Source organism: Pogoniulus pusillus, chromosome 15 (assembly GCF_015220805.1).
Source record: "Pogoniulus pusillus isolate bPogPus1 chromosome 15, bPogPus1.pri, whole genome shotgun sequence".
NCBI lineage: Eukaryota > Metazoa > Chordata > Aves > Piciformes > Lybiidae > Pogoniulus > Pogoniulus pusillus.
In genome coordinates, this window is record NC_087278.1 from 3,903,994 (window position 1) to 3,930,067 (window position 26,074).

At 40.6% G+C, this 26,074-nt stretch overlaps 1 protein-coding gene across 6 annotated transcripts; it reads left to right on the plus strand.

Annotated features, from left to right (window-relative positions):
• The first annotated feature begins 370 nt into the window (after positions 1 to 370).
• On the plus strand, positions 371 to 24,823 carry TMPO (thymopoietin). 6 transcript variants are annotated; one of them, XM_064154967.1, is made up of 11 exons: positions 371 to 685; positions 10,290 to 10,416; positions 12,222 to 12,380; positions 13,620 to 13,720; positions 18,880 to 18,999; positions 19,108 to 19,203; positions 19,762 to 19,872; positions 20,693 to 20,782; positions 20,864 to 20,929; positions 21,209 to 21,300; positions 22,927 to 24,823. In XM_064154967.1, exons 1-11 carry the CDS (start codon positions 446 to 448, stop codon positions 23,216 to 23,218), a joined length of 1,494 nt encoding a protein of 497 aa, XP_064011037.1. In that variant the 5' UTR covers positions 371 to 445; the 3' UTR covers positions 23,219 to 24,823. The 6 variants fall into 6 exon arrangements, with proteins under 6 accessions (XP_064011037.1, XP_064011038.1, XP_064011039.1 ...); XM_064154968.1 differs by lacking the exon at positions 20,693 to 20,782; XM_064154969.1 differs by lacking the exons at positions 20,693 to 20,782; positions 20,864 to 20,929.
• The last annotated feature ends 1,251 nt before the right edge of the window (positions 24,824 to 26,074 follow it).

The following is a 26,074-nucleotide window of genomic DNA, read 5'->3' on the forward strand; positions in this document are numbered from 1 at the left end:
GAGGAGCACTGTGGCCAGGCGCAGACCTCGGCAAGAGGTGGGGGTGGGGCAGGGCGCCGCGGCCCACAGGAGCGCCACCGCCCGCACGCCGCTCCCGCCCCAGCCCAATTTAAACTGCGCTGCTACCCCCGCGCAAAGCACTAACGCTGGTGGGTCCCGCGCGCCTCTCCCCTGTTCCACCCGGCAGCCAATAGCGGGGCCGCTTCCTTCGCCCCTCTGCCAATCGCGGGGCGGTTTATTGCTGGCTGGGAGAAGCGCTCGCTGTTCGCTCCCGCCTGTTGTGGAGCTGGGTCCCTGGCGCGGGGCAGGCGAGTCCGAGTCCTCCTCCTCCTCCTCCTCCTCCTCCTCCTCCTCCTCCTCCTCCTCCTCCTCCTCCTCCTCCTCCCCCGCCCCTTCTCCCCGCGCTTTGTTGGTGCCTCTCCCGGGAGGGCGGCGGCCGGCGGCGATGCCCGAGTTCCTGGCGGATCCGTCGGTGCTGACCAAAGAGAAGCTGAAGAGCGAGCTCATCGCCAACAATGTGAGCCTGCCGGGCGGCGAGCAGCGCAAGGACGTGTATGTGCAGCTCTACCTGCAGCACCTCACCGCCCGGAACGCGCCCGCCCCCGCGCAGCCCGATTTCTCCAGCGACGAGGAGCGGGAACAGACTCCTCTCAGCGCTAGGAACCGCGGCGCTGCCTCCGGGCGGGTGAGTACCGCCGCTCTCGCAACCCAGGATCCTGGCCCCTGCCTGCCCTCCCTCGGCTTTCCGGCGGCCACAGGCCCGTTTTCCCGCTCGAATGTGGCCGTCCCACCCCGCCTGTCGGCTGCGGCTGGCAGACCGCAGTGAAGCGCCGCTGCTCTCCGCGCCTCCTCGCGCGTAGGACCGGGGACGGCTCCGCTTAGCCTTACTTGAGGAGCCGCTTTGCTTGGCTGAGAGCGGGATCGTGCCCGGCGGGGGCGATCCCTGCCGCCCGGTGCCGAGTGGCCGTCCCGTGCTGAGAGGCGAGCAGGTGCCGGGGTCAGTGCTGGGCAGGCACCGGCTTCACCTCCAGGTCGCGTCCCGCGTGTGCGCTCCTCGGAGGTGGCGGGTTCAGAGCCGCGGGGGCGCGCAGCCGGGGAGGAGCAGTGCGTGGAGTGTGAGACAGCCCCCCGAACTGTTAATTGGGAAGCCTTTACTGTGGTTTGGGGGGGGGCGGTTTCAACAGTAAAAGAGTGTTGGAGAAGTAAAGCGAGAGAAACTCAGTGCGATTCTGCAGCTTACTTCAGAAAGCAGAGTCCCATCAGCTGTCTCTGTTGTACTGAAGCAGCGTTGCTTTGTGTAAATTCCTCCAACTGAAAGGATGGAGTTAAGCAACAGCTTGCTTGTTTTGTTTAACGAAGTAGACTGTAAAGAGAGTCTGGTTAATATAGCTGTCTCTGGTAGCTCTGAGCGTATGGTTCATAGCAAAGCACTCCTGCTGCGTGTTCGGTCGGTCCACTGTTACTTGCTTTCTTAGATAAACTTCGATGTACGGAAAGAGAGGGAGCTGATGCCGTCTAGAACTTTTCCCTTTGGGAAAATGTGATTTCCGTTTCAAATTGTAGTAAATGTCTGTATGCTTACTATATTGAGAAAGCGACCTTTTAATTCCTAATTCTAAGCTGTCTTGCCCGTGAAGGCTTGTATAGGGAGTGCCAGCTACTGGAGCTATAATGTGTGATATTACAGGTGTTTAGTTGTATGTGAAATATACTGCCTTTTCAAAGTTCCCTTGTAAAGAACGTGCAGATAAATTCACTCGTTTAAAGGACTTTTATACTTTAACCTTTTAAAGAATCCTGAAAATCAATTCTTGAATTAATAAACTGAAAAGTGCAACTGAAAGAGGCAGATATTTCTAAATACTTCACTGGCACTCGCCGAAAAAAACTTTACTGTGAACTAGATGCTTCTCTCACTTCGTGGTCTGCCTGTAGTGTTCATCAGGTGCTTTCGAGTAAAGTAAATTGAGCTTGAATCTGACTTGTTGCATGCATGTGCAAGAAGCAAAGTCTCCTGACTGCTGAAGTTCCTAGATCTGATATGTCCCACAGCACTTAAGCTTAAACAATTATGGGTGAGTTTTACGATGTTTACAGAATGGGTGGTGCTCCCACACTTCTCGTTACAATGTCTGGAAGGCTCCGTGCTGTTTCTGCTAGTTCTGGGTTAATATCAGAGCCCTGTAGCGCTGCTAAGTTTCAAAATTTCAGCAAATATTCTAATGATGGTTGCTTGGATTTGAGTCTGTCGCTGTGTTGCATCCCCCCCAAGAAAAACAAACGCAAAGGCTTGGTTGATGTATTCTTCTTGTCTGATTAGTATAGCTTATGTAGTTCTGAAACTGCTTGTAGCTTGAGTAGCCGTTGTCCCAGTTAATGCCTTCTGATCAGCTCTCTTGAAAAGCGTTGCATACAGATCTCTAGAGAGACCGTCCCTCAAAAACAGTTGGAAAAGAGAGGCAAAATGAACGGAGTAAGGCAGGTTTTGAGTTATCACTTTTATATGTGTATTTAAAACGACCAGAAAGCAATTTGCACTGGATCCATAAAGAAACAGAAGAATTTTATAACATGTGCTGGTATAATATTGTGGCTCCTTTCTGTTAGTAGGCTGAGATCAGAGTAAGAAAATGGTAATGTTTTAGTAATTCCATTGTTATGTATGTTACAGGTCTTAGAAATTGTGGTATTGATCTGTGTACGTTGGAGGGCTGTAAGCCTGCTGTTTCAAACTTCTAGGTAATCAGCTACTTAGTATGTTTCTAGAACACCAAAATACTCGACTGTATTACAAAGGTAGCTTTTATGGGATTAAAACACGTGAACTGCTCTCTTCTGTGTTTCCTGTATCACTGAAAATTTGAATACTGCTTAGCTTGAAAATTGCAAAAGATGACTGAGTCATTTAGTATTAACCTGTAACTAGACTAGTATTAACTTGTAAAAGCATTTGAAAGAGCACTAAGGGTTGCATTGAGGAGGGTTCTGTCACACTGCTTTGTGGTCTTCAGGTTTTTTGTGTTTTTTTCCACTTAAAAAAAATAATGTTATATAATCCTTTTAAAAACAAACAAAGAAACCCCTCTTAAAAAAAAAGAAACCCAAACACCAAAAAACAACCCACAATCAATCTAACAAGAAAAAAACAAACACACCAAAAGCCCCAAATAGCAAGCCTTTGGGAGTGAAGCCCCTGCTCTGGCTCTTGGGGTGAATTGATGAATACTGACTGCATAGAAAGAGGGGTAGAAAAGGGCCAGAATCACTCTGGGAAGAAAGAAGTGGGTACTTCTGAATAGAGAAGAACGGCACAAGTGGAGAAGTCATCTCTTTGAGTTTGTGCTTATTTAGTAGTAAAAGCACCTCGGTTGTGAGCGCTTAGCTCTCTGTGCCTGCCTGCTGATGTCCAGGTACCTTGAGTGAGCGATCCTCTGTTACTTAAATCCTCTAGGGATTGGGATCGCAGCCAAAAAGCAGTCTACCCGTACTTTGTGGGCATAGGCTATCAAAGATGTATAAAATAGCGCTTTTCGTGTGAAAAGTTGATTGTAATGAGGCTAACGTTACCGGCCTGAGTAAGGGTAGTCCCGGGAGGTCAGTCAAGAGGGAATTCTGCCCTCCTCTCTCCCTATCAGCCGCTGGGCTTGGCAGTGCGCGGGGCCGGGCCGCCAGGGGGCGCTCTGGGGCCGCCTCCCGTCAGTTTGGGAAGGTACTGGGTGCTCCAGTTGTGTCTGAACCAGCATCTTACTGCATCTGTCAGCTGGCTTGCGGATGCCGAACGGGGCAGAGGAAGGTTTTTAAGTGGATAACGAGAAACAAGTTCAGAGCCTGGGAGAAGAGGAGGCTCAGGGGTGACCTTATTGCTGTCTACAACTACCTGAAGGGTGGTTGTGGCCAGGAGGAGGTTGCTCTCTTCTCTCAGGTGGCCAGCGCCAGAACGAGAGGACACAGCCTCAGGCTGTGCCAGGGGAAATTTAGGCTGGAGGTGAGGAGAAAGTTCTTCACTGAGAGAGTCATTGGACACTGGAATGGGCTGCCCGGGGAGGTGGTGGAGTCGCCGTCCCTGGACGTGGCACTTGGTGCCATGGTGTAGCCTTGAGCTCTGTGGTAAATGGTTGGACTTGATGATCTGTGAGGTCTCTTCCAACCCTGATGATACTGTGATACTGTGTGATGAATATCCACGTTGTAGTCGTTGAAAGGCCAGTAAAGCTAAACCAGGCCTCTTGATACTGACAGGTAATGTTTTGACATTGCTGCAGTCATTGGTAGCTTTAAACTGTCTAGACTGTCACTTTGTTCTTTCTTCTAAGTTGTGGACACTTGATACTGCAGTTAGGTGCACGTTTACTACTGATAAAAGGTATGCAGCAATGAGACAAAACACCATAGTTTTATCTCTCCCTATAAGTTATGTATTTTAAATCCATTGCTCTTCCAGCATAGCTTTATCAATACTACAGCCAACCTAAGGCTCAGCATGTAAAAGCTTTAATATTTTGGTGATGAAAAGTTAATGTATTGTGAGACAAGTGTCATGCATCCACGGTGTTGCTGCTGTTTAATTTATGTTCATGTGTCTTTATTGTGCCTTTTGTGTTGTTTTTATTCAGGTACAGTAATTAACATACAGATTATTAATATGCATGTATAAGCAGACTAAAACTTGCAGGGGTTTTGTTCTGATGGGGATGTTTTTCTACCCTGAAACCATCATGCTTTGGAATAGTGAACTCTTTAGGCAGCTAGCATTTTTGGCACCTAAAGTTAAAATTAATCTATTGTACTGTAGTAAGATCTGACTTCCCCTCAGTGAAATCAACATTTTCGTGATGCAGCAGAACCCCTTCCTGTTGCTGAAAGTGCAGTCTGCTTTGTAGAGGATTACCTGAAGTGCTGCCAAATACATGGAAATCACTAAATCAAAGTAAAATTAAATGTCAGATCAAAATTTTAAAGAGCTTTCCTACAAAATACTTGAAAGTATCATTTTAAATGAGGCCTCTTCTTAAATGTAGTAGTTCTCATGTCTTCTTTTATTTTGGAGGAGGAGAATCTCACTTTGTTGATATATTCTTACCAGAGGAGGGAAGGCTTTCAGAATCCTGCTTGCTTGGGCTTTGGTGTGATAGTATTGTCTGGAGCAGCCAGCTTCTCCAGCTCCAATGTTCTTGACCAACTTTTTTTCTAAGTCTGCTAAGTACTTGGTGTGTGAGACACCGTTTTGCTGCAGGGGATGATGGTGAGGAGCTTTCTGCATCTGGGTGCTCCTGAGCCTGGTTCTTATGGGCTGAATATCAGGATAGCTCAAAGCAAAAATATCTATCAAATGGCATTTTTTTACTTGCTTTAAGGCACATACCAAAAATATCATCATGACACTGCTGCCAAACAGGAGCTGTTCAGAGCTTGGAATGTGTAATTTTTGTAACTTTGCTTACCAGTGCATTTTTTTTTTATCCTAGAAGAATCTTTTCTAAAGCACGGTGTTATTTTTGATCTCTAAAGAGATGATTTGAAAAGGTTCTGTCAGATATCTCCTCCTCACTTTTCTTAATGAAGGTATAATGAGAACACCTGGACTTGAAGGACCTGTTTGAAAGATTACAGAAAAGACCTTTCATGTAGAGATAGGCGTATTTGTTATAATCAAGCAAACAAGTAAATTAAGAGCTAGCTTCAGCTCTTTATGACCAGAATGGGGTATGGTTGAGGTACCTGGGTTGTTTTAACCTCTTCCCTATTGAAAATGGCAATTTTTGAAGATTAGGAGTGTGGAAAGTGAAACTTCACACTCAGGTGAGAATGTAAAGCATTTATGCCACCCAGTGAAGGAAGAGAATCTATTCAGTGTTTCCTGTGTGGTTGTATCTCTTAATTATGTTGTGCTGTACAAACGTGACCCAGAATACAGATTAACACCTTTGTGGCCTTTTAAATGGTGCTCATCTGCTGTCTGAGTGACAGCTGTGGGCAGCAGGGGCTTGAGGTGACTAAGTAATTCCCAAGTCCTGCCATACTGTTCTTTTTCTTCAGATTTCATGCAGTTCTAGACTCATGAGCTAAGGAATCCTGCTTATTACAATTCTAGTGTAATAATGATTATATTTAAATAAAATCTGCTTTGTTTAGCAGATCATGTCAGTCGTTCAGCAGGGACACAAGCCAAATCTCCAGGTCGGCATTCAGATGACTGAGCCAGGAGACCATCTGTTAGTTTGGTTTCTTGATTTTTTTAATATATTTTTTTTTCCTTTTGGGTCATTGTTGTGGATATTTACTCTTCCACTTAGATTTTCTGTAACCAGCTCTCTTTTATGCAGCATTCATCTGTTTTCAGAGTGGGTACATTTCCTTCACTGAGTAACATGAAATTTACTGTCTGGGAGGAGGTGAGAGCAGAAGGGTTGAGTAGTTCTTCATCTTACAGTATAGGACTGTTACTGCACATAGGTTTTGAGATTCTAAGCCTGGCACTTCATAACTGCAGTTTAAAGGTAGAGAATTCTTAAAGTTGCATGTATCACTGTCTGAATTGTTGCTGCATAATTTCCTTTTCACTATTTGTTTTGTCTGTCCTGTAGCATTTGGTAAATATTGTCTCCAGGTGTTTGAGGTTAAAGTGTTCTGCAAGACTATGTTGTGAGTGGTTCTAGTTTTGGTGTGGGTTGTTTTGTTGTTTGGGGGTAGTTTTATTGTTTTGCTTTGGTTTTTGGGGAGCTTTAAATTCTACAGAAGGAAATGTTTGTATATATAATAAAATAAGAAGTGCAAAGGGAATAGGGACCTGTATTTCACAGTGTAAGTCTGTTAAGGAGGCTTGACATGTGCACTCCCTTATTTTTCCCCTCCTCTGAGAGAAAAATAATTTGTTACCAGAGAAGACACTATACAAACTAGAAAATTAAAGAGCATTCTGTTGGCATAATTTGGGCTTTCTTAGCCTGTCTTGACCTCATTCAGAGAAATAGTAAAGAAGCCCTGAGCCTTTCTGCTTCTAGTGATGAAGCTGCACCTGTTTGAGATTAAAGTTCTTGAATATCCTAATGTAGGTGCCTTTTAATTTGGGATTTGAAAATGCTTCTGATAATGTCCTGTAGTTGTCTGTAACATTTAATGGCTTCTTCAAGATGTTATTTATGTGGTTTTGGAATAGTGCTAGAATAGTAAAGGTACCTGTAAAATTTGTCTGAAACTGGTTCAGAGATGTTGAGTTTCTGTTCAGCAGGAATGGCAGAGATGAAGCAAGGGATAGCTTCCAAGTTTGAGTTCTTATCACTTACATTTTCTGCTTGTGTTAGTGAAAGAAGATGAAACACTTTGCTGTTAAGAGATAACAGTCTGAGAAGATGAACTCTTATTTCTCTTGTGCACCTTTTTTTTTTGTCTTCTGTGACCCTAGAGTTAGGAATGCTTTGTGGGATCACCATGCTTACTTATAATTCACTTCAGCACTTTTTTGAAGGATTAGATCCTAGTTGATATGAATCTGAGCCTGATGGGAACTGCTACCAAATTGTCATCTTTTTGGTGCGAACAATCTATTCTGAAGTGAAATATGCAGATCTTCTTCCATCTTTTGTTTTATAGAAAGTGGCAATGACTAGAAATGTGGTTGTGCTGTGGTATTTTCATTGCTTTGCTTTGCTTTGTTTTTATTTCTGTGGGGTTGTATTATTGTTCCCTATGTTTGTTTCTTTTTTTAATGCCACTTACTAGTTCTGGATAGAAATAGAAGATCTTCAGATAAGGGACTAGTGGTCTGGGTATAGCTTTGCAAGAATGTTTATCTTATGTGCAAAGTGATCAGCGGTACCACTTTATTCTGGCAAGTCTTTGTATGTGCTGCCATTTCATTCTCAGCACTTCATCTTTGCACCATGTTTAATTTTACTAATGGTCGCTAAACCAGGAAAATGTGGGTATGGGGTCTTTTTGTTTTAACTTTAAATCTACCATTACAGATTTGCTCTTTTAATCTGTCTCACAGCATAGTCCTGTCAATAAATAGCAGTGATGCACAGAAAATACAGTGGTGTTCCATAACTATAATACTAGTGGTAATGAAAGCTAACGTTGCTGCTGAAGTTAATATTTGGCATAGCACAGCCAAGGTATGAAGGAAATACACCATGATGGTAATTTTCTTCTGAAATATGGCAGTACCCTCTTAGTTTGCAATGTGCAAGCATCAGAGCTGCCAGTAGCCTAAAAAGATCCCAAGCAGAAAGCACAACACGTGTTTATGAGCTCTTTTCCACTCTTTGGATGGTTTAGTAGTACAGAAAAATTGCACTGGATGTAAAGGTTTTTATGTGATACTTAACTTGCATTATGACCAACATTTTTTTTTGGTTTTGTTTTGTATGCTAGATAAGTAGGCTCAGTTGCTTCAAAATCTAGCTTTATTTGATGAAAGTGAGCTGTAAACCTGTCATTAGTGAACTCTGTCATTGTAGTGATCCTGTCTTTCAGACTGATTGGAGTCTATTTCTTAGAATTAAGAAACAATATGAGCTGTTGGCAATTCTTTTGCTTTTCAGCAGCTGATGAAGTTCATCATGCTGAGATTTTACACAATTCAGGAATTAGATGAAGATCTAAATTAATTAGGAACTCAGTTATATTTGGGAAATCCTCATACAGTCCCTGTTTAGCTTTAAAACACCAAACTTGAGACCAAGCTTGCCTGCAAACCAGTATTAACTGGCATTGATAGCTATGCAGATAACGTTGACTCTTACCATCATCTTGCAGTCTTTTTGGAGTATGTTACCTAAATACAACAAGGAACAAAATCCTGTTAATTTTGAGTGTTGTAGCATAAATAACACAGTAAACACAGATAGGCTTTCTGAGCAACCAAAGTGCTGCCAAGGTTTGTCTTAGTTGAGAGCAAGAAGATCCTAAGCATTGTGTTGGTGGTTTTTTTTTCCTTTTCACTTTCTTGCAGATCATGGAGCTTGAAATGTCTATTATAGTAACAAAAACTTCTTAAGTTGAATAAATGTTATGATTGCTCTGTTTTGGATATCAAGAAACTGCTAATTTAGGAGGAGCATCTTGACAGATTATTTGGATAACCATCTGCATATGGTAGTGGTATGCTGCCAACTGCTCAAGCATTGCCAGAGTTGGCTTAAGGTTTGTTTAGAGGTACGGTAGCAGAGGCCTAGGCAGGCAAGATTTGCAAAGTTTGTGAGTGTTCCTGGTTTTGCCTTTCCTGCTCTCTGTTATGTGATGTCATCTTACAAAGAACACAAAGGTAAGCAGGAATGGGATTTTGGGAACTTAAACCTTTGAGAGGGTGTAGATGCCAAAGAACTTTATTCATAATGATAGAAGAAGAAAGTGTTGACGTGTTAGGTAGAAGAGTAATGCAAAGAAATGCCAATGAACGTAGGTATTTGTAGCTTACTGTAGTGATGGTGACAGAGCTGGAAGCTTATCTCTTCAGTCATAGGAAAGAAGTCATGTATATTCAAACTTCAAATTGAATCACAGTATCAAAATAATGAGAGATCTTTTTTTCCCCCCTTGTAGAAGACACTTGTAATAGGTTCCTTTATGTAAGCATGAAGGTTGTGCCTGTGTTTATGTGATGGTTTGGGTATACCCTGCCCCCCCCACACTTTAGAAGTCACCCAGACTAGTCTCAGTGGCTCTGGGAATATAAATGAAGCTATTTATTTACAGCTAGCACAATATACAAGCAGCTATTTACGGTATATACAATTATATACAGAAATACACAAGGTAAAAGGTAATACAGAAACACAGCTCCCCTCCCAGAAACCTGAGTCCCCAGGAGGGGCTCTCAACTGCCCCTGCACCTTCCCCCTGCCCCTCTCAACCTCACCCCAGTCCTAAGGAAGAATGGAGGTTCATCCAAGAGGTTAAGAAGCAAAGGTGAGTGGAAGGTGAGGTTAGGGAGATGCAACTCAGCCAGAGAGTGAAGACAGAATGGCGAGAGTGTTATCTAGTGTTTACCTTTCTTCAGCAAGACTCTGAGGGGAGTAGGCATCACCATTGTTTTCCTTTCACAGCCTGTGATCTACTTTTTCTCACCAAAACATTCTACCCTGCTTCAAACTAGCGCAGTTTACTAAGTGTATGTGTTTCAGATAGGCTTTAGTGGTGATAGTGGTGGAGAAGAGAATTTTTCTGGGTTGTTTTGTTGTTTTTTTTTTGTCTAGGAATCACATCTTTCTGTTGCTTTGGAAGAAAAAAATATATGTTCTGTATTAACTGGAAACATTCTTTTGTTTTCCCCCATGCACACTCAACAGAAAGCCACAAAGAAGACTGACAAATCCAGATCAGAGGAGAAGGATGACCTGGATATAACGGAGTTGACTAACGAAGATCTTCAAGAACAACTTGTGAAGTATGGACTAAATCCTGGCCCAATTGTAGGTAGGTTAACTGAACTAGCAAATAATCATTTGTTCAATATATTTCTAACTAAATCTTAGTTCCTGGTGCTCTAAGGTTCTCTAATACAATTGCTTTCCTGTGATACACTTACTTATTTGGTACCACTACTGTTGCAGTCCTAATTTATACTTCAGATGTTTTTAACTTGCTATTTAACATTGAGAAGCTTTACAGAATCATAGAATTGCTTAGGTGGGAAAAGATCTGTATGGTCAAGTCCAGTTGTTAACCTACCACTACCAAGTCTACTGATGGAGTTGTAGAATCACTTATGTTGGAAAAGACTGAGACCTGAAGCACTGCAGTGTAGGCAAGTTCAGACTTTGTTCCTCTTGTAACATCTCCAACTAGCATAAAACACAACTTCTGTTTTGAAGCTGTGTGACTAGTAAAGTTCATCGCTGGGGTAATTGGGTCTTCTGATACAGAGGTGGAGATCTGTTGCTTGCTTAAATAGCAAATACATCTTACATAATAACCTAAGAGCATTGAGAGCAGAATGAGAACATGGAACTTCCCCTTCCCTAGAGCATTTCCTACTCACTCTGTTGTGCAGTAATATTTTCCTTTTGATTTTCCCCCCCCCTCTTCTTTTTTGCTGACCCCTTGAACCTGGTATTCTAGCCTGCATTTTAACCACAGTCAGGAGATGTCCTGACCCCAGCTTAATGTCCTGACTTGGGCATTCATCTGTGATGTGGGGTCAAAGCTCCTTGCCTTTCATATCGTGCACTAGAATAGTAGCAACAGGCTTAGATTTCACAACTCTTTGAGGACAGATAATTGTCAGTGCTGTGCTTTGCCTTCTGTGGAATGTTCTTGAAATCCTGGGTGGATGGAGCTTGGAGCCCTGTATGTATCCAAAGCCTTACACATAATACTTTTTCTTAGCTGTTTCTGTGTGGCTTCCCACTCAACCTGTTCCTCTTGGATAATGATCAAGTCTTCTGCAAATTAAAGTATCTATGCAGTCTATTGAATAAATGTCCCAGTTTTGTCTATGTGAAAGCCTTAGTTCTTAGAGTTTATTAATGCTGTTTCTTGTGAGAGTGCCACTTATTTTTAAAGGTGACTCTGCCTTATCTGAAATCCTTTTTATGTTCGACTTTTCTGCAGCTCTTGTATCAGCCACCTTGCAGATTTTTGCCAGCATAGTCCTGACATGGGATGTATGTGCAAGACTCTACCTTTTAGTTATATATGGCAGTCCTGTTGGATCAGGCAAGCCAGCCTGACAGCTACGTGCAGTACATGGGAAGTTGTTCTGTTGCTGCTTGTTTACACCCCTTCTGATGTTTATTGGAACTTGTCAACAGGGCAACGGATAAATTAAAGGAGAAGGAGTGCTAATACCAGGGTAAAGGGATTAAGAGGATAATAGTGGAATCTTCGTGGAAACTTGCCACTGCAATATCAATCTCTCTTAATTCCTTTGTGAGCTCCTAACAGCTTGTGTATTGCAGCATATGAAACAAAAAATCTGAGAAGGTAGATGATCTTAGTGGTCTTCTCCAACCAAAACAGTTCTATGATTCCTTTTTCATAGATAAGTGCTCCTAACTTTCAGTGTCCTAATAGGTCTAAGTTTATATTAAGAATTCTCTTAAACCAAAAAGTTGGAAGCCTTAAAGGTATACATGTATAGCTAGACGTGTATGCTTTGGGCCAGATTTAAAAGACAAAGTGTCCCTTTAGAGGTACCTAGGGAGTATCTTAACAGTTAAGTTCCAGCAATCAAGTCTGGAAAGGTGAGAACTTGTTTCATGTATCCTTTCTTACTGCAGCTACCACTAGGAAACTTTATGAGAAAAAGCTATTGAAACTGATGGAGCAAGGTCCAGATCTGAAGGCACCTTTGCCTCTCCCAGAGATTTCTTCTACTGCTGAGAACACCAGACAAAATGGAAGTAATGATTCTGATCAGTACAGTGACAATGAAGAAGGTAAGACTTACATGGAACTATTCAAATTATACATCTAGTAATACTTGCAGTGTAAGAAATAACTAAAGAGGGTGTGACCTTGCTGTTATGAGAGGCTTTAAGATACTCTTGCAAACCATAAAAGTCATGTGGTTTATCATGCAATACCAGCACAGTGATCCCAGAAAAACAGAGCAGGCACTTGAAAAGGAAAATTTTTGCTACTGAACTGTGCCTCTTTGTCCATTTCCACCAGATCTGGACCATGTAAATCTGATAGGTAGGAAAACTTCATATTGAGTGTTCCAGTGTTCTTTGCACTTTGTCTTTAACTGCAAGTGCAATTTTGTCTTGCTGGACATTTTTGGTGGATGTCAAATTTACTGTGGAATAGTATGTGAATGTTTGGCTTTTCAACTTTATGTTAATGTCTCTCATGCATGACATCTGTGCTCTGTTGAGTGTGGACTTGGGTTGATTTTTGTCTTGGCTGGGGTTTTTGTGGTTACAATATTAGGTTTATGACGAAGTATGAGGATCAGGAAATTGGAACCTAAACCACACCATCATATGTTTTACAAAGGAAAAGAACAGTGTAGACTTTAGAGTGTCTTTTTTAGGGCACCCAAGAGCCCAGTCACAGCTTACACCTATCCTCTTACGTGCTTCATTTAAATACCAAACTTGAAATACCAATTTGGGAAAAAAATCTAACTCTACCCCCTGCCAAAAAAAATTTTCTCTAAACAAACTCAAAGTATGTTGGTGCAGTGCTTTTAGAATGCTAGAAGGGGGCTGGAAATAATACATCCTCTTACTAGTAAGATGATTGTTAACTGTTAGCCTTTTTTCTGCATCAGAAAGGAGTTTTATATAAAAGGACCTGTTTTAAAGGACATTTAAACTAACAGCTTAAATGTTGTTGAAAACAGCTTTACTATAATCAATAGTGTTACAGTACTTTAAAGTTTCTAAGTGGACCTGCTGGGTGGATCACTGATTAACTGAAGAGTGAAATTTTTAGGACAAAATGTCTACTTGGGCCAGTGTTTTAATTTAATTCTTAAGGTTATTCTTTGAAAATCTTTTATTCTACAACATTCAGTGGAGAAACCTGGTTCTCACAACTTCTTATGGAAATGGTAACTCACAACAGTTAGGTTGCATCTTAAGATGAGTTTTTATTAAAATAAGATTTACTTAAACTAATATGAAATCCAGTAGTGTTATAGAAGCTAGTTTCAATATAACTGGTTACAGATCTGACAACTGACCTGAGGCTTGAGAAGAGAGAACCATTGAAAACCAGGACAAAGACTCCAGTAGCACTCAAACAAAGAAGAGTGATTGAACACAACCAGGTATGTTTAATTTGGTGGCATCTGGAAACAGCTACTAACTGCATGTGATGTGCTCACTAAACCCCTTACTAGCTTTACAGTAATATTTGACTAAATTGGCAATGCTGCTTTACAGAAGTTCTTTTAGAAAGCCTGTTCTAATACAGCATGAAAATTTTGTGAATTAACTCACCTGCTGGTTTTAGTATGCCTGGTAACATTAAAAATTCCAGTCTTCTAAAAGCCATTTGTGTGACTTGCCAGCTGCTATAGCTCCTCTTATAGAAAAGGCAACCAGGTTAATAGGCAAACTAAACATGTTTAGTTTTGGAAATCTTATTTCTAAGTCAGATATTCTGTTGGATGTTTGTAAACAACTCAATTCCATAAAAGGAGCAGGGTTCCAACAATTTTGGAAAAGTATTGCTGCCCTTTTACCCCCCCTGACATTTCTCTCTGGTTTGATATTTATAGATACACTTCAGAATTTTTAAATGCATCTGTTAAATTACTGATTTACATATGGTACATAGCATAGAGCTTCATAGATTGCGTCATGTTGGAAAGGATCCTCAAAGTTATCTTTTTGTCCAATGCTCCTGCAGAGAGCAGGGACACTTCTAATTAAATCAGGGTGCCCAGGGCCACATCGGGTCTGATCTTGAATGTCTCTAGGGTTGAGACCTTAGCCACATCCCTGGGCAACCTGTTTTGGTATTTCCCCACTCTCATTGTAAGAAACTTCCATCTTATGTCCAACCTAAATCTACCCTGCTCCATTTTCAAACCTTTACCCCTTGCATATCGTTACAAGCCCTTTTAAACAGTCCCTCTCCAGCCTTTCCATTGATTCTCTTTATATATTGAAGTGTAATTATGAGGTGGTCTTCTCTGCACTGAACAGCCCCAACTCTCTTAGCCTGTCTTCACAGGAGAGGTGCTCCAGCCCTCTGATCATCTTTGTGGCCTTCCTCTGGACCCGCTCCAGCAGTTATGCTTGTGTGGATGTGTGTGTACACATGCACTGTCTATGTAATATTTTTCCTCAGCTGTGCTTGTAGCAGCACTACTAAAATAGACATTAATTTATTGAAAACTTCTCCTAAGAAAAAAAGTAATATATAGCAAGTTTAAATCTTGCTCTGTGTACTATTTTTCCTTGACTTAAAAATAATATTAGTTCTGTTGTCTTGATGAATGAAGGACTTTACAGAGAGGCTCCTCAAGTTTCCAAACTGCTGGCTGAATATTGGATTCAGTAGTTAGGGACTGATCTGTCATTGTGATGTGACAGTATCATTAAATACTCTGTTTCCCAACATAGGTTGCTTTGGATCTATATAATTGTACTTTTCTGACCAGGAAGTAGTGAAGTTATGCTGCAGTAACAGTCAGTGACCCAAAATCTGACCTGTTAACAACTTGATGTATTTGAGCAGATCAGTGACTTTTCTGTGATACATGTCAGATGCTTCCTCTTTAGATAGTGTATGTGTGTACATGTAAGCATTCTCTCCCTTGAATGTCTTTCAAAGCAGGTAACACATTGCTGTGTGATCTTCACAGTATCACAGTATCATCAGGGTTGGAAGAGTCCTCACAGATCATCAAGTCCAACCCTTTGCCACAGAGCTCAAGGCTAGACCATGGCACCAAGTGCCACGTCCGATCTTGCCTTGAACAGCTCCAGGGACGGCGACTCCTCCACCTCCCCGGGCAGCCCATTCCAGTGTCCAATGACTCTCTCAGTGAAGAACTTTCTCCTCACCTCCAGCCTAAATCTCCCCTGGCACAGCCTGAGGCTGTGTCCTCTCATTCTGGCGCTGGCCACCTGAGAGAAGAGAGCAACCTCCTCCTGGCCACAACCTCCCCTCAGGTAGTTGTAGACAGCAATAAGGTCACCCCTGACCCTCCTCTTCTCCAGGCTAACCAATCCCAGCTCCCTCAGCCTCTCCTCGTAGGGCTGTGCTCAAGGCCTCTCCCCAGCCTCGTCGCCCTTCTCTGGACACGCTCAAGCATCTCAACGTCCCTTCTAAACTGGGGGGCCCAGAACTGAACACAGTACTCAAGGTGTGGTCTAACCAGTGCAGAGTACAGGGGCAGAATGACCTCCTTGCTCCTGCTGACCACACCATTCCTGATGCAGGCCAGGATGCCACTGGCTCTCTTGGCCACCTGGGCAATCTTGAGTAATACAACACAGTTTTAGAGAGATTCATAGCTAATTCTGCTTATTTTCAAATGCTTCTTTAAGGTGCAACACATGAAATATCTCTTAACCTATTCAGGCAACTTCAGTTCATGATGTTTCTTATAATGGGCATCTGATTCTTAAGGTTCTTGTATTCTAAGGATTATTTTTTTACTAAATGTCTGTTCATCCAGAATTCCCAGCTTGTCTCAGTGTAATACAGGTATTTGATTCAACTCTCAACAAACAAAGCTTCCTAGTCTTCAGGAATGTGCTTACAGAATAACAGTGGTGTATTTTTTTGGTGGCATTTTCAAGTATTGAATGCTTATGTAAGTTTTCATCATTCTATTTTGCCATAGTAACATTAGGTCATTGCTGTGTTTTGTTTTAATCTTTTACATGTGCAGCAGAGATGTAGTGTTTTGCAAGTTGCGTATTTTAATTACCAGTAGTTTTTCAAAGGCACATCATTTGATAATCCAAAAATGATATAATTTCAAAATGGTGCCAAATTCTTCAGGAACTTAATCTTAACTCTAGCTTATTAAACCTTTTACCATTCAAGTCCTGAATGCTGTGTTTGAAAACAAAAGAAACACAAAAAAAATCAGCAAAAAAAAAAAACCAAACCCCCCCAAAAAGCCCCAAACCAACAAAAGAAGCAAAGTCCCCTAAAGAATAAAAGAAAACCCCCAAACAACTCAGCAACAGAATTTTAGGGCTGCTTAAAGCCAAGAATAACTTAATGTTTTTGGCTAACAAATGTGTGCAGTCATATCTTTTGCTAAGAAAAAAAAGTTGCAGATGGGGTAGATGCTGTTGTCTTATGAAATAGGATCTTTGTTTTGCAGCTGCTAAGTCAGTGGCCATACTCATTCTGCTTTGACTCAAAGACTCTAAGGCTTTGAAGAGTGTTGGGGCTGAAGTGGTTGGTAGTGTGATAGAAGCAGAATTGCTAGTCACTTCTTGTGCAGATGGCAGGGATGGATGTTGCTGTTAACTGTGCAAATAAGTAGTCTTTAAGCAGGCTGGTGCTAAAGAAAATGGTTGAGGTGCTCGATCAGGCTTATGGATCTTGTCAGCAGTAGAGGGACAGATGAATTTGAGATCAGCTATTTGTGCTTAGTTGCCTCCTGGGAAAGTTGGGGAAAAGTCTTCCAGTTTGAATGCTCCCTTCCAAACAGGTGAAGATAGTTCAAAACTGAGCCAAAGGCCTCATAATAAAGATCACTGGACAAAAAGAGGCAGGCTAGCCAACACAGATGTAAGGGAATCCTAGCAACATAGAACTTGTCTCTCTCCTTGTGGCTGTACAATGACATTCTGTTTGTGCTATGTTCCCAACCTTTCCCTGCATTTTTTTTTGAGAGCTAAGCAGGCAAGTTCTCACTGGAATGACAGTGGGGATAGTTGTAACTATAGACAAGGTTCTTTAAAAACTTTGTTTTGAATATTCTATGCTGAAGTCTGGGTGGGTCTTAAGCAGTAGATTCTGTTCTTTTTTTTTTGTTGTCATTTCTGGACTTTTCATGGAAGAAAAATCTTGAAACATGGTACTTAAAACACGTGACTGACAAGCATCTGAAGAACTAATTGGGAGGGGTGGTTATTTACTGAAGTACTTCTAACTTTTCACTAGCAGAAAACTAGTTCCTGGTCCAACAACCTGGAACAGGGCAGCTCTCCTGTAGTAGGATGGTGGAGTTGTCTGACTGCTTTAAGTGGAGTGTGTTTGAGTGGAACCTCTTTGAAATTGGTGTTTTTCTCTTAAGCTTCTAAAGAACATCTCTCAAGTAGGAAGTGTATGGGAGTGAGGTGGGGAGCCATGATTGAAGATTTTAAGTTGAGCTTAATAGGAAAGAAGCCTGTGTCTGGTGATGGTATAGTGAGGGGCTGGGAGGTTTTTTTAATTAATCAGAAGCCTGTTTAAATTTAAAATAATATTGGAGACTTAGGCTGAGACTTACAATTCTGCCTGGAACATCTGATTCTGTTTAGGTTTGTGGTCTGTGTGTAAATACATAATTTGCTTTTCAAAGTATTTCGGTGACTTTGGAGCAAAGCAAAACAGTTTTGCTCCCTCTGCTGGACATGCAGCAGCTGTAATGCAGAACTCCCCTTAAGAAGCATAGGGCAGCTCGTCTTCTAGTTTAACTGGAGTACCTTTAACTGTTATTCCTCAACTCGACCAAATAAAAAGGAAAATTTTGTATATGATCTGAAGGAAGCAGACCTTCATTTCACTTTCATCCAGGTCTGTTTTGAATTAGTTTTGAGAAGAACTTTTTATTTGAGCATAAAACTTGCAGTGAGGTGCAGAGAATGATCTGCAATTTTTAATACCTATGAAAGTTTGACACTTAAGTGCCTGAAGACTCATAAAGATTTGTCAGGCTTAATTTGTTTAAACCTCCTGTAATTTGAGATTTCTGTAAGTTTTATTTTTATGTCAATCTCTTAAGATTGTGAAATCTCTCTCCCTGCCTTCTGTGGCTGAGGATTAGTTCCTGTTGAAATGTAGGGGCCCAGAACTGAACACAGGACTCAAGGTGTGGTCTAACCAGTGCTGAGTACAGGGGCAGAATGACCTCCCTGCTCCTGCTGGCCACACCATTCCTGATGCAGGCCAGGATGCCACTGGCTCTCTTGGCCCCCTGGGCACACTGTTGGCTCATGTTCAGGCGGGTATCGATCAGCACCCCCAGATCCCTTTCTGTTTGGCTGCTCTCAGCCACTCCAACCCCAGCCTGTATCATATGTTCATATGTTGGACGTGATCTAGTCAGGTTTTTGTGTTTGAACAACAATGTGCTCCAGTGGCGGCATTGTGGTCAGCACTGCTGTTCAAGCTAGTCCTCCACATCATTTTATTTGGGTTGTGGATACTGCTTCTGGAGTGTGCTTGCTATTCTGGCTTTTGGTTGTGGGTACCCAATGTTTAGAGTTGACTTTCATGTGTTTGATCATGTGTTTGATACTTGAATAGACCTTTTCTCAAGATGGAGTCACTGAGACTGTCTGGACAAGTGGATCTTCAAAAAGTGGACCTCTGCAGGCATTTTCTAGGGAGTCTACAAGAGTATCCAGAAGAACACCAAGGAAAAGGGTGATGAGAGGCTTTTATAATGGACAAGCTTTTTTTTTTCCTCACTCTTAGGGTCTCAGTGGCTATTTTATTCAATTGTTTTCTTTTTGTTTGTTTTAAACAAAACAGGTGGAAGCTACAGTACAGTTGCCTGTAGATGATGCTGTAATATCAGAGAGTACTCCCATAGCTGAAACTATATTGACTGCAAGCAACAAGACTCTAGTAAATATGCTTAGTAAATGTTTAAACCATGCAAGTGTTATTCTCCTGTAATATATCTTTACTAGCAGAATCTTTCTGTTTTGAACAGTTGGAAGACTGTTTTAAGGAGAGTGAGACTATTCAGTGGTCTTTGAAACCACAGTATCAGTATTGGTACCTAACATTGTTCACTTTGAGATGGGGTTAAGTAGATACCTCTGTCCCATCTGATGTCTTTTGCTGGGGAGGGTTGAAAAGAACTACTTGAAAAGCTTAGATTTTTTTTGAACTTAGATTTATTTAACTATATGAAGTCTACCTGCTTTTAAGTTTGGCTTTTCTTACAAACTAAATGGCTCTTGTTTCTAAATGCCTTAAAAGAAAACTACTTGGAATGATAACCAGTGTGTTTCCAGTACTGAATTCAGAGTATCTGTTACATAAGCTTCTTGAGTTAACTCCTAACATGCATATATTTGATGCACATAAATATTACTGGGTTTTGGTTCTGCCACTTTCCATCCTTTTATTTTTTTATTTTGGCTGATTCTTAGTTTGAATAATTTTGAATCTTGGCAGGTTGTCAATAGGGTGCCTGGAAATTTCAAGCATGCAGCTCCTACACTGTCAATCAGTGAACTCTCAGACATGCCCAGAAGAACACCAAAGAAACCACTGATGACAGCTGAAGTAAATTATTTAAAACTTAGATTCCTCTTGCCTATTCTCTGTGAACAAGATCTTGTGTGTATGTGCTTACTGTTTAGTACAGAAGGGGTGGAGGATATAGCTGCCCAGGCTGTCCTAGTCCAAGTAAACTACTACTGTTATGAGGTGTAAAGCAGAGAACATAAACCTGTTTTTATCTTCCTCTTGTATGTGTGTAAATCCTGCTTTTTTTCTTCCTGTTGTTCTAATACAAATATGTTTTCATGTGTTATTTTTTCCTTGTGCTGCTACTTTTCTTAACAAAATTAGGGGGTGTTTTTCTTTTAATTTTTTAATAGAGAGAGCAGAACCAGAATGGCTACCTTTTGATCTTGTACATCAGCCTGTCCTGAAAAACCACAACGTTTCTTAATTTAGGGAATCAAACAGTAAAATTAGTTTACACCAAAAGCCTAAATAAAAAAAAGCATCTGCAGATTCCAAATGATTACCAAGAAAGAAAATAGTCCTTTTGCTGTTAACTTATTCAAGCTTAAATATGTCTTAGAATTGTCTAAGGCACTTGCAAATATGTATTTGTACTGATGTCATGTTGTGGAATTTCATGTTACAAGATAATGTCTGGCTAAAATACTATGGAGTTCATTGCTTTGTGTAGTTATTGTAGATAAAACTGGTATTAACACTTCTGAAGTGTATTCTAGCAGTGGGTCTGAGATTTAGGAAATTAGCTGTATTTATTACTTGATTGGAATGTAGGCTTAGTTGTCAAACTTTGTGCTTAATAGTGTGGGTTTTTTTCAGTCAGTGTTTTACTGTATTGTGGCGTTGTTTGTTACAGCAAGAAGAGATAGATTACCTACATCAGTGCTTTTTAAATCGTGTTGGCCAGAAGCACTCCTGTGATCTGCTCAACACAGCCATGATAGAGGTGGTGAAACCTTTTTTTGATCATCTAAATCAATGGCTGGCAGGTGTATTATATTTATACAACATAATCTTTGTCTTAAAGGAACCTGAGGAGAGCACTAAATGCTTTAAGACATCAAAAGTGACCAGACAGCTGCCACTAACAAAGGTTAAGCCAACTTCTAAAACTCAAGAAGTAAACCTAATGGCACTGGGTGACTCCATTTATTCTTAAAAATTGCACATGGTTATGGTCACACAACCTCATGATGATGCTCACCAGGGCTCAGGGCAGCTTGGTCTAGTTGAGGATGCCCCTGACGACTGCAAGGGTGGGTTGGACTAGCTGACCTTTGGAGGTCCCTTCCAACCCAGACCGTACTGTGAGCTATGCAGGAGCTTGTTGCTTTACATTTTGTTAGGCCTGTAACTGTGTTTTGTTTCCTAGGTGCTGGACAGAACTACAGAAGAACAAAGAGCAGAAAGGGATATTCTTAAGGAAATGTTCCCTTATGAAGTATCAACACCTACAGGAATTAGGTATTGCTAAAGTTTGGCGGGGCTTGTTGTCTTAGTTCTTGTAAACCTATTTAAACTGAGAAGTATCTTTTGATTTTATTGGTAAATTCCTGAGAAACAGTTTTGCACTCTGGCTTAATGACAGTGAGATGACCACCTAGATATTAATTTGAATTGAGGGTGGGAGAAGGGGGTAGCACTATAATAGGAAATACTACTGGAGCTTCTGGGTGCTGGAAATCCAATTGAAAGGGCTTCTCTGTGATAATGACTCACAGTTCTGGCTAGATGCCTGCTCTTAAATTAAGGAAATATCTCCCAGCATATTTTTGAGCTTGGTTTTTTGACAAAAGGAACTTTTAGCACCTTTTTTTCCTTTTAAGTAGCAGGCCTGTTGTAGTCAATGATTGTTCTTAGCAGGGGTAAGGATGACATCTAGGAACGGTTGTTAAGGGTTTTCTTTGCAACTGTAAACTGTGAAACTTTGCTGTTTAGAGAATATGAGGAAAAGTTTCCTTATGTTAACATATAAAATCAGCTCCTGTGTGGTGGTTTGGGTATTACTCACCCCCCCTACACTTTGGAAAATTACCCAGTCTAGACTCAGTCAGCTCTGGAAATTCAATTAAGCTTATATTTACAGTATATACAGTTATAGACGGAAATATACAAGGCAAAAGGTAATACAGAAACACAACAGCCCTCTCCAAAACCTGAGTCCCCAGGAGGGGCTCCCACCTGCCCTTCTACCTTCTCCCCCCACTTTCTACCTTAGCCCAGATGTTGCCTTGTGCCCAAGGAAGAATGGAAGGTCAGCTAGGGGGTTAGGAAGCAAGTGGATTAATCGGAGATGGAAGGTGAGGTTAGAGAGATGCAGCCCAGAGCCTGGACAGAGAGCAAATGTCCTATCCATGTTTATATTCTTGTTCTTATACCTCTCAGCAAGCCTATGAATGAAGTAGACATCACCATTCTTTCTCTTTCACAGCCTGTAACCTAGTTGTTCTCACCAAAACACTCCAGCTAGCTTCAAACCAGCACATCCTGTGAATCCAACATGTTTATTATAGCTTCAGTTTAGACTGTGATTGCATAATGTCTTACCAGAAGAAGAATAGATGGTAGCAGTTACTACCTCTGGTTTATCTACTCACCACTCAGCTGTGTTCTTCTGTTTTGAGGTTTATCAATCTATTAAAATGTATACCACCTTAAAAATAATGCATGCATACTCCTTGTTTGTAAGGACTTGGAAGAATGTGTGGATTTCTTAACTCTGTGTATTGGCTTCGAGGCCAGTGGATATTTTCATGGCTGGGGTTTAGAAATTCCAATGGGGCTGTACAAAAGATGACTAAAGATGCATATAAAGACTGATACTTTGTAAGGTTTTAGTGCCAGTTATGATCCATTGATTATGTGGATAGAGTGGAGTGGCATTTGAGGATGTTTTTTTAAAGGGTGTTGGAACACTGAATGATTAACCTTAAAAGTAGGAATGATGGGCATATTAGAGTTGGAGACAGGTACTTCTGGTAATGTATTCAGTAGAAATAATTTTTACTTCTTTAATTATACTAAAACTTTCCTCTAGCGCTTAGATTGCTCTTTTTAATATGCAGTACTTTAATTTTTCTTCTTCAACAGTGCTAGCTGCCGTAGACCGATCAAAGGAGCTGCTAGCAGGCCTCCAGAGCACAGTGACTTCAATATGGAAGAAAGTTTCTCTAAGTATCTTCCCAAATATGGTACCTCGACTGACATCAAGCCTGAGAAGCCACCAACAAAAAAAGAACGCTCTGTTCCCCTGTGGATAAAAGTTTTTCTCTTTGTTGTTGTTTCAGTCTTCTTGTTTTTGGTTTATCAGTCTATGGAAACTAATCAAGGAAATCCTTTCTCTGAATACCTGAATATGGTCTCTCAGGGTGGTACCAAATGAGTATCTTTCTGAAAGGCACACCCCCATTTGATCTCCTGTTTTTAATTGTAGAGAACTCTTCTGCCCTCTCATCGGCTCAAGGACTTCTTACAAATAATGTGATTGGAACCTGATAAATTGGATAAATGAAGACAGGTAACATTAAATGGACATCGTTAACTTTCCGGACTTTGGACTAGTAGGAGATCACTTTGCCATAAGAGTAACATTTTTTTAGATCTTTGAACTTTTTGTAGGCTTTATTTTTTTAATGTGGACATCCTTTAAATTCATTTTTGAGAAACTGTATATTTGTTTTTTGCAAGAACTTGGAAGCTGAGGAGGGCAAAAATGTAGTAAAATGTGAAGCTGTGTTTTTAAAGCTATTCCTTTGTACAGGAAAGAAGTTGTACTTTTATCTCTAGATTATTGTGGAGGAGGGTTTTAACACAGGTGGTAAAGGGAAGTGCATTTTTGTATGCATTTTTTCCCCAGTAACAATGTAACTGAATTTGATCTCTTAGGGAGAGTACAACAGCCTTTTCTGTAGATTACTGTAACATTTTAGTAAATGTAACTGTAAACCTGTTTGCATTTTTGTAAAAGTCTTAGTATCTTATTAGGAACTCTAAGTGTAATAACATCATTTAAATGTATCCCTTCATTTTAGTGCTTACAGTGTTTGTAGGAGCTGAGTACAAATCTAATTGGCAAGAGGTGTCTTAGAGGAACTTATTTATTAGTCACATGCTTGGAAAATAAAAATTGCATCACTATAATTTGCTACTAAAATACTTTTTTTGGGTCAAGGTTGTTACCTGAAATCTAAATTCTACTGTTAGCAGTGGTCTTCTTTTTATTTTTTTCAACAAGCGAGGTCTTTCCAACACAGCTTTCTGTGATTATCTTTGAATATTCATGTAGAGAAGTGTTCTCAAAACGTGAAAATTCCATATGAAGTTTTATTCTTGTATGAAGAGGGCATTGCTGCATTTTCTGCTACAGTTTCATCTTCTAAGGTGAGATTTACTACTTATATACAGTTGACTATTTTTCTCAGTGGAAGCATGCTGAAACACTCTATATTGTGTAACTTCATAGAGCAGGCAGCTGACTTCACTATTACCAATGAAGAGTGATAAGCAACAATTTTCTAAAGTGAATGTATACATTCTTGGTGTGCTTAAATCTGCAGCATACAAATGTTCAGTCTTACTGCTTGGTACAAAACCGCAATAAATCATACTACTTACTCTTGAAGTGCTACTTATAAAAAGCTGAGAGCATAGATAATAGCCAATATCTTTTTACTCTAGGTACAATTATTGTGTAGACTATAGCTATGGGGAGGCTTTACTTCCTGTTAACTTTGGGACAAACCTGGTAATTTGTAGCAAAGCAATAGTTTGGGGTTTTTTTCTGTTAAGATTAATGTTTTTTCTTAATCTGTTGAAAGGGTTTTTTTGAGTAATCTGAATAGCTAAACTTGTGTCCATCCTATAGAAAATTGTAACATAAGACATTCACCTTTGGTGTCAAAATGCAGAAAAATAAACTTGATTTTAATGTGTGTGGATTTTCCTTATCAAAATAAATGCATTGCTGAGAAAGCAGCAAAAGCAAGAAGTCTGATCTGTCAGTGGTGTCATTTTGGGCTGCTATAGTCTTCCATGTTTAAAAAACCCAAACAAAACAACCAAATCCAAAATCAGAGCAGCTCAACACTTTGGGGGGGAATATGCATTATGCTAGTGCTGTAGTAATAGTTTTGCACTGTATTCCTTTAGCCTTTAAGTTATGTGTGGGGATGGGGAAAAGCCTTTCAGTATTTAAGGAACCTCCTTTTCACTTCTATTTTTCACCCTACTTTGCTGTGTGTTTTAACATGAAATGTATCTTTCTTTTCTAGTTACGTGAAATGCTTTCAGTTGACCTCCTTCAGGGATGCTGTTAGCATCATTTAAAAAAAAAAGTCCAAAACCCAAAGGCAACAAACCCCAAACTGAAGTGAAATGCAGTTAAATACCATCACTATGTCATTTATGTACTCTTTTGGAGAATCTCATCAGCTTCAGTGTTAACTTCACAGAAGGTAAAGACTTTTCTATGTAAGTCCTCAAAGTAACCTACATGTAGCTCTGTTACAGTTGGAATACTTCAAGTAATGAAAGAGCTTCTTATACTTGAGGCATTTAATGGTGTGAGAGAGCCCTGAGAGTGACTTCTTCCCTATATTCCTTCCTCCCTCAGCCCCAAATACAGATTTACCAGCGTTCCTAAAGTTACTCATGTTGTTCTAAGAGTAACACATGTAGTAACAGTGCCACTAGCTAATTAGTTAAGCCTCTGAAATACTGCCATGTAAGTTATGCTGAGGGATGCTATACTTAGATGCAAAATGCTGAAGCAATAGGAACTGCTGGTCATTGTGCCATAGTTCATTTTGCCTTCTAGACAGAGACAGGTTAAACTTTCAGAACCAGTCGCCAAATACAGCAATTTTATAGACTCCTACTAGTAGCCAAATTCCAGTTGCAAAAATGACTTCTGACATAGTAAATATTGCTTAAGTTCCCTTCAAGGTAAGGGCTGCAAAGTCTGGAAGAAGGCCTGTGTAAATTAATGGACATGACAATTTTTTTTGGCAGATGGTGGGTTTTATTTTCATGATTCATCATAATGCTTCAAGTGCTGTGCTGAAAACAGCAGCTGTTGATTTTCTTATCTGAACTAGAGCTTTCTAACAACTTGTACTTTTCCTCTTAAATTTGTGTGCTGGTCTTCTAGCAGTCACCCAATCTCAGGAGTCTGGTACTAGGCTCCAAATTACTAGAGGGTGTTGCTTGCAGTGTTGAGACTTTATTTTATGGTATCTGA

What these genes read in the sequence shown, in the direction of transcription:
- TMPO (XM_064154967.1), top strand. Translation starts at nt 446, where the DNA reads ATGCCCGAGTTCCTGGCGGATCCGTCGGTGCTGACCAAAGAGAAGCTG. An exon ending in TCAACACAGCCATGATAGAG is followed by an intron (nt 20,783 to 20,863) that starts GTGGTGAAACCT and finishes TTTGTCTTAAAG; the next exon opens with GAACCTGAGGAGAGCACTAA. An exon ending in TCAACACCTACAGGAATTAG is followed by an intron (nt 21,301 to 22,926) that starts GTATTGCTAAAG and finishes CTTCTTCAACAG; the next exon opens with TGCTAGCTGCCGTAGACCGA.